The 12025-nt window shown below is 34.1% G+C and overlaps 2 protein-coding genes across 4 annotated transcripts; one reads left to right on the plus strand and one right to left on the minus strand.

Moving 5' to 3' along the window:
- Positions 1–632: 632 nt before the first annotated feature.
- Positions 633–11448, minus strand: LOC145735805 (neuronal acetylcholine receptor subunit alpha-10-like). 2 transcript variants are annotated; one of them, XM_081989881.1, is made up of 9 exons: positions 11312–11448; positions 10047–10195; positions 9782–9936; positions 9542–9725; positions 4503–4719; positions 3495–3629; positions 1571–1761; positions 1367–1514; positions 633–1297 (listed from the first exon to the last, which is right to left on the minus strand). In XM_081989881.1, the coding sequence occupies exons 1-9, from the start codon at positions 11352–11354 to the stop codon at positions 1077–1079; spliced, it is 1443 nt and encodes a 480-aa protein (XP_081846007.1). In that variant the 5' UTR covers positions 11355–11448; the 3' UTR covers positions 633–1076. The 2 variants fall into 2 exon arrangements, with proteins under 2 accessions (XP_081846007.1, XP_081846008.1); XM_081989882.1 differs by having other exon boundaries at positions 1115–1322.
- LOC145735812 (uncharacterized) lies at positions 10271–11845 on the plus strand. Of its 2 annotated transcripts, none has more exons than XM_081989894.1 (3): positions 10271–11115; positions 11363–11554; positions 11624–11845. In XM_081989894.1, exons 1-3 carry the CDS (start codon positions 10999–11001, stop codon positions 11630–11632), a joined length of 318 nt encoding a protein of 105 aa, XP_081846020.1. In that variant the 5' UTR covers positions 10271–10998; the 3' UTR covers positions 11633–11845. The 2 variants fall into 2 exon arrangements, with proteins under 2 accessions (XP_081846020.1, XP_081846019.1); XM_081989893.1 differs by having other exon boundaries at positions 10485–11115; positions 11363–11571; positions 11624–11826.
- The last annotated feature ends 180 nt before the right edge of the window (positions 11846–12025 follow it).

The following is a 12025-nucleotide window of genomic DNA, read 5'->3' on the forward strand; positions in this document are numbered from 1 at the left end:
GAGACTCGCACAGTACAAAAATCTATTTCGGGTAAGATTTTCTGTTGAAACGGTTTAGTGTGGTCGATTCTCGGAACTAGAACGGTTTATGTAATTACTTATTAAAGTTTTTGAGAATATCTAATTTCAAAACGTTTTATATGAAATAAGAGTCAATGTGACGTTTGACAGAATGTGACGTCATCCGTATGCCCCTATGTAAAATGTAATAAATTTTCTTTTATTTTAATTTTAACGGAGACCACAGTTTGTTGAACTTTGATTACTAAACATTGAGTAGTGTATTTGAAACTCTCATGTACACTCATTTTACGAGTGATATGTCATTTTAATTTGATCATTTATTTTTTTTTGTTACCTGATTTTTGTTTAAACAGTTAACTTAACGTAATGTTGCATACGTTCAGTTGTGGATATATTCATTCTAGGTAGGCAGAATTCAGATTTTTCAGCACAGTACGTCAATAAAACTTAAAATTGTCGTCTGGTAGGTACAGGTCTGTTTAGAAAATGGACAATTAGTTATTTCAATATTATTGTGGGGGACCGGAACTCTGTAAACATCCGGTTTATTATCTAGTTAAAATAATACTTATAAAGCTTTACTGTAGCTTCGCCTAGTGATCAAGAAATCCGTGAACTTCGTTTATTAATTACGTCTGTACACTGTTTAGCTAGAGAGTATACAATTTTCATATAGTTTTAAAAAACCTTTGATATGTTCTAGTTTGTAATTAATTACATTACACATACCTTTAATTTTATACAGCCTAACATTTTCAATACCTTATTTACCACTGGATATAGCATAAACTTTTAAATTAACTATCATCATTCCTACTTTTGCCGATTATATAATTACATCCTAAAACAAGAAACGATAAAAACACCTTAAGTTTGATACCTATTATAACAATAATAATAACAATAAATAATGTCAGCAGTTAATTATGTACACTCACAAAGACACATACAAGTGCTGTGTACTTATGTGAGAATAACCAATTTGACAAAATCTGCTTTAAAAAATTCTGTTTAATTACTTCTAACACTTTATTTAGTCTCTTCTAGCTGCTTTAACTAGAATCCTGAGGACTTCTGCACAATATAGTAGTCGAAGTAATTATAGTAATAAAAAAGAACGACCCTAGCAGTAACCTATCCAAGACTATAGACACTTGTTTCCATTCCAATTCGATTAATTCTTTTCGCTCTTGTTCGGTTGTGCGTAAATCGGATCGGTCGATATGCAGATGAACCCTAGTTAGCACCCTCAACACTTGTTTTTCGAACAATTCTGAAACCACAGATCAGCAACAAACCTAAAACTCTGACTGTGATCGGGATGAACTGAGTGAGGTGTTACCTGAATCGTCACTCCTGGATTTCGTTATGAACCTGGGAGATCTGTGGTTTCTTTGTTGCAAACAGCAGCCGTCATCTGGAGGGGGTGACAACTCGGAAGAACACGGCCACTGGGAGTCTAGACGAGTACCAGCTCGAGAGTTGACTTCCTTTTGGTACAAACAAGAAAATTTACTTCCTAGACAAATTCCTAGTCAATTTCTACCTGTATTTTGGTTTCTTTGGATTTATTGTCAAACTTGATGAAAACCAATGGCGCGATTTTCTTCAGGACGATGTTTTTAACCAGAGTGGGTACTGGCTGACCTCGAACTCCTCTATGGTAGATGTTCAACGTTACCACAGAAAGACCAGAAGCAAACGATACCAGACAAATACTGGCACCATAGTACATGCCTGAAAATACCACATAACTGTTAGAGGGTAAAACTAATTAGAATTACCTTCACATATACTAAGCCAAAGGCAGTTTTACTTTTACTAAGTTTAAAAAGAAGCTTTTCACCAATAAAAGTTTTGTTAATGTTATTTTCCTTTTGTGTTAACGGCCACACGATACGGTTTCCAGAAGTTTTATATAAATTTTTTTGGATGCTAAAGGTTTTGTTGCTTACAGGGTAAAACGTATTGAGGTAATTTAAAATACAAATTTTTGTAATTATTGCTCAACAAACCATAGTAAAATCGTGATAGAATAATTAAGTGCAAAATTCATCTCAAACTTCTAAATGATTGACTGGGTGCTTTTGTGTTTTTCGTTCATCCTAAACTTCCAGGAAACTTTCTATAGTTTTTTCCTATTTACACTCTTGGTGAATATAAACGATGGCATTGAAAGGAATTAAGTAGTTTCCGGAGAGGCTTTAAACTTGGAATTTCTATTTTGTTGAACGTTGCGCTTTGTTGTCGAGTAAATATAAGTAATATGATTCTCATGTGAAACTTTTTCGTGTTGTGCATGCGTTTGTCTAGAAACTGTACTAAAAGCGTTTATTATATCTCCTGAGAACTTCTAGGAATCGGTGATGCGTGTCTGGATATTATAAATCGAGTTTTGCATATCAAACCGAGCTTAATGAGGCTTAAAAAGTATTAGTCCCATTATTCACTGCACAAAAATACAGGAACTGATTTATAACAGACTGGGACTTCTTTTGTGTTTGGTATCAAAAGACATTCTTCATTTGCCTCGAGCAATGGCTTTGGAGTTTTTTACTTTCTCCCCCATCTTTAATATCCGCTACTGGCAACGTAAAAAAATCATAATACATATTTTCCAGAAGGTCCGGCATATATCAAAACGAAAAATTATTGTTCTCATTATTGTTTCAAATTGTCTGGAATTTCTTAACGGCAAAATACGTTTCTCTGGTAGAGTGGGCTATTTTTGCTTCGTTCGACTGAGTTATGTTAAATTACTTTAGAAGAAAATACGACGTGTAGAACACGCTTTTAAACCAGACCATTATTTAAAACTTTTTGGCAATATCCATTTTTTAGAAATTATATTTTATATGTCAGCGACTCGCTTAAAAGCTGGAGAAGACGTTGAAAAATTACGTTTAGTTTTCAGAACACTTTATCGGTTTTCTCTTGTTCTTCTTCACAAATACAATTATGCAAATCTCTCACATAACAGTTTTATGAAAATACAGCTTGAAAGCTTTATTTATTGCTCTAAAAAAAATCAAATTTACCCTAAATTAGTTCCCGCCAAATTACTATTCATTATTGTGTCCCAGTCAAACGTAAATACGTGGTGGACTAACACAGAGATTATAACTGTGAAATCCATCTCATTATGAATTCCGCGATTTGGATTGAAAATAAACGAAAACTGTTTTGATCGACTAGAAGCTCAATGTCCGATAAAATCCCAGCAGAAATCTGCAAAAACAGCACGCCGAATTACACGTTTCCCCTCTTCCATCAATAGTTGGTCAATTAATTTCTGCTTGCGAATTTCTGAGAAAATTGGTTAGTGACAGTGTAAATAATTGTTTTTTTGACCTAGATTAGTTTGAAAATTTGAAAAATTCCATACCTTATTATCAGAAGTTACTAACAACTATTAATCTTTTATACTTGTTGCTGTTATGGTATTATACTCTCAATTAAAATTTACTTACTTATTAGAGGAGTTTTTTCAGTTGGTGGTAAAGTCTCTCGAATCGTCATTAAAAAAACAGTCATAGAAAGTAAAGCACTGATTCCTAAAGTAACTTTTTCTCCAGATTCTGATGGAACGTAGAATACAAGAAGAGCTGCAACAAAACAAATAAAAACCGATAATCAACTAAGACAGTTTAGGAGTATACTTCATGAAAGATCAGAGGGATGTGATAATATTCTTTAAGTTTCAGTCAAATTGGACTTTCCATTAATAATGCTAGTTTTACACTTAACAGCTCAAGACAAAAGACCTAATCCAGTACACGGTTTTGAATGCTTTGTGATATTCCAATCTCATCATGTTTCAAGTGGTGAAAGTGAAGGTTTGATAAATGGTTCGCGTGAATCCACTACATAAAATGAATTCCGTTGCCTGCGATGTCACTTCAAAGCTATGGGTTTTATTTGTATAAGGGTGATTTTAACTGTCTCTTGTTTGAATCCGGACAAATTAAAAACACCAAATGCACATCGAACATAACCTGAAGGGATAGTAAAATTAAAAAATAACGTGCTCAGTTAGATCAGATTGAATGTTGGTCTAAATACTTTAGGAAAATGCCAAAAAAATAGATATCAAACGAATATCAATTTAGACACCACATAGTGGTTAACATTAAGAGAGTAAGGAAAAACTAGTTGCAATTACACAATTAATGAAAAAAAATTTTGAGCAAACACAAAACTTTTAAATACTATACAGACCCAAAGTATAATTACCCATTTTAGAAAGAAAAGTGAGGCACTAAAGTGTTGATATACCAAAAGCTTTTAATCAAAGTTACGGACTGTCGTGCACTATAGCAGTAAAGTAGGATTAATATAAGATTTTAAATTTAAATAACGCAGAAAAATGCTTCTAAAATCCGGCTCGAATAGTTGCAATTTCACCTTAAAGCAACTGAAACTTTTTTTTTTGGTTCAATTATGTCTAACCTTAAATATGTTTTACTTAACAAACTTACCCACTCCATTGATCAAAATACATGGCAGAATCAAATTAAAAACATAAAACAACGGTCTCCTCCGTATCTTAATAACGTAGGTAATATCCGGATAGGGCTCCAAACAGCACGAATAATGCTCTATATGCTTGATGGAAGAAAAACTAACCAAATCGAACTCGCCGTTAGCTTGGTAATTGGTGACGTCTCCTTCTTCGGTTTGCTTCACAATATCCAGCTAAAACAAAATATTTTTACAGATGGAAACATTTCCATTGGAAGGAAACAATCATTCAACGAGATAAACGTAAAGTAGAATTTTATACGGCACATTTTTACACGTGCCAGATAGGGAATATCGGGGCTATTACAAGTGCTTTTCTTCAAATCTTTAAATGGGGCTTTGGATTGAGTTTAGTAATTATACTGGTAACTCACGAGAAGTGACTCCTAAAGTCGATAGGCAATAAGGCTTATGTATGTCACTGATGCCACCCTATTTTAAATAAGAAGCTTATGGTAAATTTACCTTCATTCTATTTGGGTGGTGACATGAAATTTTGGAGATGATTTTTAGGGTTTCAGACAAAGACCCTATTTTTAACCCTTTAAAAAAATACCGAAAGAGAGTGGTTAGGGTGAAAATCCAATATTTATTCCTTGGAGTGATACCATTAATTTCTAATTCTGCATCCAAGCGAAAATGTTGGATTATACGTGAAAACTCGTTAAAATTTAATGGACATCAATCACAATTAAAATCGTATAAGCAGATATAATAATCATGAGCAGAGTGGGTTCAAAAACAATTTTAATTGCAAGGGTAAATCACAACATTTTCAGGAAAAAATCCTATCGTACTTAACCTAAAGAGGAATGGGGAAGATTTATGGAAACATCTTGTACTATACTAATAATGTATTAAGTAATTTTGCATCGAGGAATGGGGAAAGGGCTTCGATGGGGAATCTGCTTAATTAGTTTTCAAGCTATTAGTGTTTTCGATTAAGTATTTTCTACCTGTTTGTGAGTTTAACTCATTACGAAGCTGTGGTTGGAACGTTTGTCGCCTAATCAGACAGCTATTTCATTAAATATGTAATATGTAATGGTGTGTGTATTTAGCTAAATCATTATTTGTGTAGCTTGAGGGAATTGGAACTTTAATTGATCATCAATAATTGTTTTGCTGGAATTGCTAGACTATTGTGACAACATCATTCCAAATGAAACAAAGTTTATAATATAGAAGTATTTTTATTTGTAAAAAAAACAGTGTATACATTATGCTTAGAACTTTACTCCAAATTAGATTTTTCGATGCTAGCTGCAGTTTGTGGTGGTTCCTGATCAACGTCCTCTATCTCCACGACCTCACTTACCTCCTCGCTAAGGCGACAACACCTTCGTCCCCTTCTAGTACCATTACACAGCCTTTTCTCCTGGTCTGAACTATCTGGCTTGTAGTGCCATCCAAATGACTCGTCTCTCTCCGTTTGGGGCGTGCAGAGACCATAAACCCAAGACCCATTTGGTCCCTCGTCACAGCTGCCACCACCAGTTCCAATGTCGTTCCTCTTACCTTTTGGACCGCAACATCCACGTCTTCCAGGCCCTCGATGATGGTGTCTTCCTTGGAACAAATATTCTTCCACGATTCTCCTAATGTCTTCTTCGAAGTCTGAACTCGGTGGGCCAAAACTGTCAGGACCTCTTCTGATTCTATGGTGCCACATAGGCGAGAAATGGCAGGAAAAACCATGTCCATGGCCACGATGATGTCCAAATAACCCACGCATCTTTAATTTCAATTTCAATAAAGTAAAACTGAAACTGTACAATGTTAGTCTGATACGCGAACTTAATATACTCGCAAGGTCAGGATGTACAATAAATTATAGTCCAGGTGCAGATAAAATCACTTACACCACAGCAAACTTTTCGAGTAGCAAAAATACGTTGGCGAGTTATTTGCAATCGTACTAAATTGTTGAATCCCTAAACATGCACTGACTAATACAGTTTGAGAAATATGGCGTAGCTTTGCACAATATGGTCTAAACCTTTGACAAGGTTGAGAAACCTTAAAAAGAGTAAACCGAAAATGCTTGAAAATTAATTCTAAGCAAGCAGTCATAAGAATTAAATGCTTGGTTTTTGAGATATTGCAATGATCCTCTTAAATTTTGAAAAAATACGTATTGAGAATATAATTATTAATATAAATCTGGAAACTAATTACTTCTCAGTTTAAATTAAAAGGGTTATGGGACTAGTAGTGTCCATTTTTAGTGAGGTTACCATTAAACACTTTTAGATACAAGCAGACCAGAATTTTTAAAAAATGTTAAAAAGTAATTTTCTCAACTGCCTGAAAGGAACTACTACTCTTTCTATTAGACGTTATTTACTGAAAAAACCCAAACATGAAAACCTGAAAAGAAAATCAGGCAAACATTGAAAACGAAAGTTTGTTATCCCGTATCAATATTAATTCACCGATAAACACGTTGTAAGTAAAAATCATTAATCAAGCTTAAATAACAAGTCGGTAATTGCTCTAATGAATGGAAACTGCAAAACAATACACTAAACCTAAATTCGAGTCAGAATTATGTTTTCGCGCGACTAAATTAATTCACTCCAACATCATATAAACACAAAAGGGTCCTAGTTTGGTTAGTTTTTTAAAAGCGTTTTCAGTGCTTTAATAAGACCGCAAAGTGCTAAAAGAGATACCTTTATGTAGTGCCGAATTAATTTTAATGAACACCTAGCCCGAATAAGAAAACAAAGATAAACAGGACCGGGGAATTCAAATTAAAATTTTATTTGGTGCTGATGCCACCGATTTAACACGAAAGAGAAACCGATATAATTAGGTTAAGGGACATAAAGTTGGAACATTCGTGAACTAGTTTACTTGTTAATGTGTCAGCATATTGTAATTCTAATCAATCATCCCACATAGTTTTACAGTAACAATAAATCTCCCTTCCAATATCAACTAAGTTGGAAAGCTATTACCAACTAGAAAATTTTTCAAATAAACAATTTGCATTCCATCAAGTTCTACGACGCTGTTTTATTATTTATTTGTGGGCAGCAAACGAAAATTAATTTACAGTAAGAATGACTAGGAAAAACAGTCAACTTGAGAAAATTGAATTTAAAATTGTAATGCAAAAACCGTAGATAATTAAATATACTATTTGTTTGTAAGGGTTAATTGGTGAAAGCATCAACAAACATAAAATGTAAATGTTGTTGGTTTTTGTGAGGTCTGAAGCTTTTATTCGAAAACTCTTGTCCCTAATCGCTGTACTTATAATCTAAACTCTTAACAAAGAAAGTTTAATCTGACTTACATTTTTTACAAATTATAACTAATACTGGAAAGTTCAAAGGCTGGGTAAGCTAAATAGCTTTCAAATTGAATTTAGAAAGCTTATTCGAAAATGCTGACTGGATAATATGGAAACTACTCAATGTTGCAGTATTGCTATTGATTGAAATATGAAATTGCAAATTGAAATGTACTTCCATTACAAATTTGTAAACAGTAAATAACTGTGGTTGGTTACTGAACAGTTGTACAGTATTTGATTGTCACCACAATGGTAAAAACACCTTTTTTGAAAAATTATCATTTTTGAATCTCAGTCTGGCAGTACATAGGACGTCTCCATGTAATTCGAGCTTTATAACAGCAGTGGGACTACACGATGTTTGAAATGTCGTGCGACAGGAAACAGGAAACGGATACGCCATTTATGAAGTAAAAGTCGGAACTGGTTTAAACTCATCTCAACGTATGATGAATGTAATAGTGCGCACATAGTTCTGTGCTTGATTGGCCAGAAAAATGTACTCTAAGTCAATATAAAAGGTCAACCATAAAAGAACAATATCAATGAGATTTATTTCCTTCAGTTCCAAATTGGAAAAATTGAATTTGACCGTCCGATCGCGAAACCTTAAAACATTGTTAAAACCCCTTTTGTGTGCTAAAAATGATAAAAACCAACTTAGCCATTTAGAGCACGTTTCCACTTTGAACTAACACGTTTACTAACATTAATCATTAATAATTGCCTATTTTGCAATACATATTTCGAGTAGCAGTTATAAACCCAAAAGTTTGGTCGAAAGTCAGCTGTCAGGATGGAAAGTTACACATTCGAGAAGCACTTATCCCTTATAAGGGATTTCGCATCGTCGGCGTTAAAGAGGGATGTAAGTAGAACTTTCTGTCACGTTTTGATATAACATTAGTTTTTTTTAATTCCACATTAAATCAGATCAAGACTCATAACATAATATATGAAAGGAAATATTACAGGTACCTAAAAGTTCAAAACCAACTCAGTATAATAGTTTCGTAAATGTTTTAATACAATTAAATAAATAAACATTCGGTATGCCATAAAGCAGAATACAATTCCACGAATGCAATTCGCTTTCGCGATCAATTTTGATACAAACGTTTGTAGCTCAAGAATCCCCGTTTTATACCGCTTTTCATACGAAACTACAGATCTGAAGTAGTCATTTAGCTTAGCTTATATTAAAATTTCCTTGCAATTCTAAGGTATGTTTGTTCTGATTAACGAAACTAAATAATAAAATTGTCAAAAGCTTGCTTTGCACATCTGATGATTAATATTCAGTACACACCGCAACATACAATAATAAAATAGGAAATGTAATTAAAAATAACGCATACAAAAATTGCATTATTTTTCCCACTCTATTTCCAACGCAAGTTTCATTATAAATAATAACACCAAATTACTCGGGTGGTGCAAAAACTTTATAAAGACTAGCAGAATGCAACAACAATAACAGTTTCCACAAGGAAATTAATGTAAAAGTTAATTACTTTGCTGGAGGAAAAACAGCAAATGTCAAACAAAAAAAATTGTCTTTTTAAGAAAGTTTCTCCCGATAAAATTGTTGTGACCTTTTTATCCGGCACTTGACTGAATTGTAAACAGACTTTTTAAAGAAACTTTACGCGGAATAGTGTTTTGAAACTGTAATTCCAGTCAAACACTAACCTGATATCCATCGTAAGTCCAAGAACTCCATTTCATGTGGCAACTCTGAACGTCAAAAGGGAAATATTCCACGTTGATATCACATGAAGACCGGTATATTCCATGGGACAACCAAACCACTTGTCCATTACTGGACACTATGACATTAGTATTGATGACTGAAGATTGATATTGAGGGTCAGCACTGTAAAATACCTTGCTTGTTAATATTTCTGTTAAAAATTAGATTTACTTAAATACTTATTATATAAAATTAAATCAGGCCTCCAAACCCTATGATAGGGTATCCTAATCACACTAATATCCGCATAATCTGAAGCATTCCACTTTAAATGATGATCCATCCATATTTGCGTGATCCAACAGTTTGTGGTAAGAATTTGATTTTTTTCGTCCTAAAACAAATTGCACCAGGTAAAGGTGGTCCACTATCTATCATTGATCTATGTCTTCTAACGTATTTCTAGCCTCTTATCTGTTCTATCAAAGAAAAAATTCCACTTACGACATCGATGATGTGATGTAATGATACGCCAAAGATAACAGTTAAAGGTAAGGAAGAATTTTGGGCTGGCCTAACGCCGGCATCGTAATTTGCCATTAGGTTTTTCATAAGCCTGGCTTCGTTGTCGTCAGCTTTACATAAATTTGAACCTAAAATGGAAATACCTAAATCCACTGGAAAATTAAGATTAACTAACCCTAAGATTTGAATTTCATAACTTAAGAGTGGTCACTTTCTTAAAGGGTGATTAAGTTGGTGAGTAATAAAAAAGTTTGAAAACATATTTGTCTTCTTATCGTCACCACGTGAGTTCTACCCATAAAACACAAAAATTTCCCATTCAAGTGTGTGTTTTATTAACTCGACTAGCGGATATAACGTTGCTTGTAGAAACTTATAATTTGGTTGAATATGACACTCCAGTTATTAAGATAACTGGTGTATCATATCCAGCCAAGTTGTGTAGAAAGTTTTACTGGGGCAGATTGAAACACAAACATTTAATCTTGCCACTCTCGAAACCGAAATCTAATCGGTGGCTGACTTCCTTAAGACTTTGATCTACTCAGTTACTGGGAAATCAGTTGCAGGTTTTTATTTGTAGGTCAACAAATACAGTTTTTTAATTTGTGCTTAAAATTAAAAACTTTTAAACTGAAATGTTTGCTCGCTATCGATCCCGATCAAAAATAGATCCTGTACATCTATATGCAAGGCCGGAACAGCGATGAATATTTTCAAAGTCATTGTCATCGTTTATTCTGGCTGTGAGATCTTAATGCATAATGAAAGCCCAAAATTCACGTTAAAACCGAACAATGAGAATCCATTGTAAACACTGTCACATGTAAAAGCAATCTGTAAGAGACCATGGCAAATGCACTGCATAAGATTGAAATCGTATTTGTCGTTTCCTTGCCGTCATCGAACAATGACGCAATAATAATTAAGGATGGCAGTTTCCAATTTCGGTAATCGCCTATATGCCACCATTATCACACCGTTCGACACTCTAATTGGTCCGAAGATTATCAAATTTGTGCGGAAACTGTTCCACGGTCTGTCTAAGGTAGGTCCAAAGAGCGTACAATTTATGGGACGCAATTTTAATTAATTGGTACAACTTGGCAGTTTGAATAATTAATTTTCAGCTCTTATCAGATTTCGTTCTTTAACTCATTTCTCATTAATATCTTAATGATCAATTACGAAAAATCCGTTTTACGCACTTGTACCAAATTACCTCGTACTAACAGAATACTTACTAAACAGTAAAAAAATCACACAAAAACTATAACAACTTGTCATTTTTCTAGTTGCTTGCAATCAAAAGTCATCCCAAAAACTTTCAGTGGCAAGTCGGAACCTTCCGAAGAAACTTTTACGACGTACGAACGCACTTTCCGCTTATCCTGGTTTGCGGTCCAGATTTTACCACTCTGGGGACCGGGAAACAACTGGAGGCACACAATTCCCGAGAGACGATGAGCGAGATGGACAAGATTTTGGTACAGCCGAAACGCATGTCAGCAGGTACAGTAGTGGGTGAAAGTATAATATTGTCAAATTGGTTTAAGGTGGGTTAAGTGCGACCTGAAACGTGAAATCCATGGATGATTTCCTACACAATTAGTGCTGACTGGCACATTGATTACGAAGTGGATATTCTTTGATTGGCTACTACTATTTATTGCAACATCTGCAGACGAATCATCACAAATTCAAATATTAGAAATACAAATATATGACCGTTAAATCAAATTTTGCCAACATTATCCATAAGAGTTAACAAGCAAAACTTTAAAGCTTCCAGTGTGTGTATTTAAGTGTAAGTCTTTTCAGAGGCACTAAAAGGGAAGACAGCACCTGGTAAACTTTTACGCAAAGACTAATTCGGGATTTTACACAAATCTTGGTTACATTTAAACGATTTATACTCTGCCATAGCTCCGAAATTCCCTGTTTGAATATGGTGAAGT

This window comes from Ips typographus, linkage group LG11 (genome assembly GCF_016097725.1).
Source record: "Ips typographus isolate SLU linkage group LG11, UJ_Ityp_2.0, whole genome shotgun sequence".
NCBI lineage: Eukaryota > Metazoa > Arthropoda > Insecta > Coleoptera > Curculionidae > Ips > Ips typographus.

Bases quoted from the DNA above. Each gene is read 5' to 3' on its own strand.
- LOC145735812 (XM_081989893.1), top strand. From the start codon at position 10,999: ATGGCAGTTTCCAATTTCGGTAATCGCCTATATGCCACCATTATCACA. The intron at 11,116-11,362 runs GTAGGTCCAAAG...TCATTTTTCTAG, and splicing joins TGTTCCACGGTCTGTCTAAG to TTGCTTGCAATCAAAAGTCA. The intron at 11,572-11,623 runs GTCAGCAGGTAC...AATTGGTTTAAG, and splicing joins TTGGTACAGCCGAAACGCAT to GTGGGTTAAGTGCGACCTGA.
- LOC145735805 (XM_081989881.1), bottom strand. From the start codon at position 11,354: ATGACAAGTTGTTATAGTTTTTGTGTGATTTTTTTACTGTTTA. The intron at 3,630-4,502 runs GTAAGTTTGTTA...GTTTTGTTGCAG, and splicing joins TATTTTGATCAATGGAGTGG to CTCTTCTTGTATTCTACGTT. The intron at 1,762-3,494 runs GTAAGTAAATTT...TGGTATTTTCAG, and splicing joins TGAAAAAACTCCTCTAATAA to GCATGTACTATGGTGCCAGT.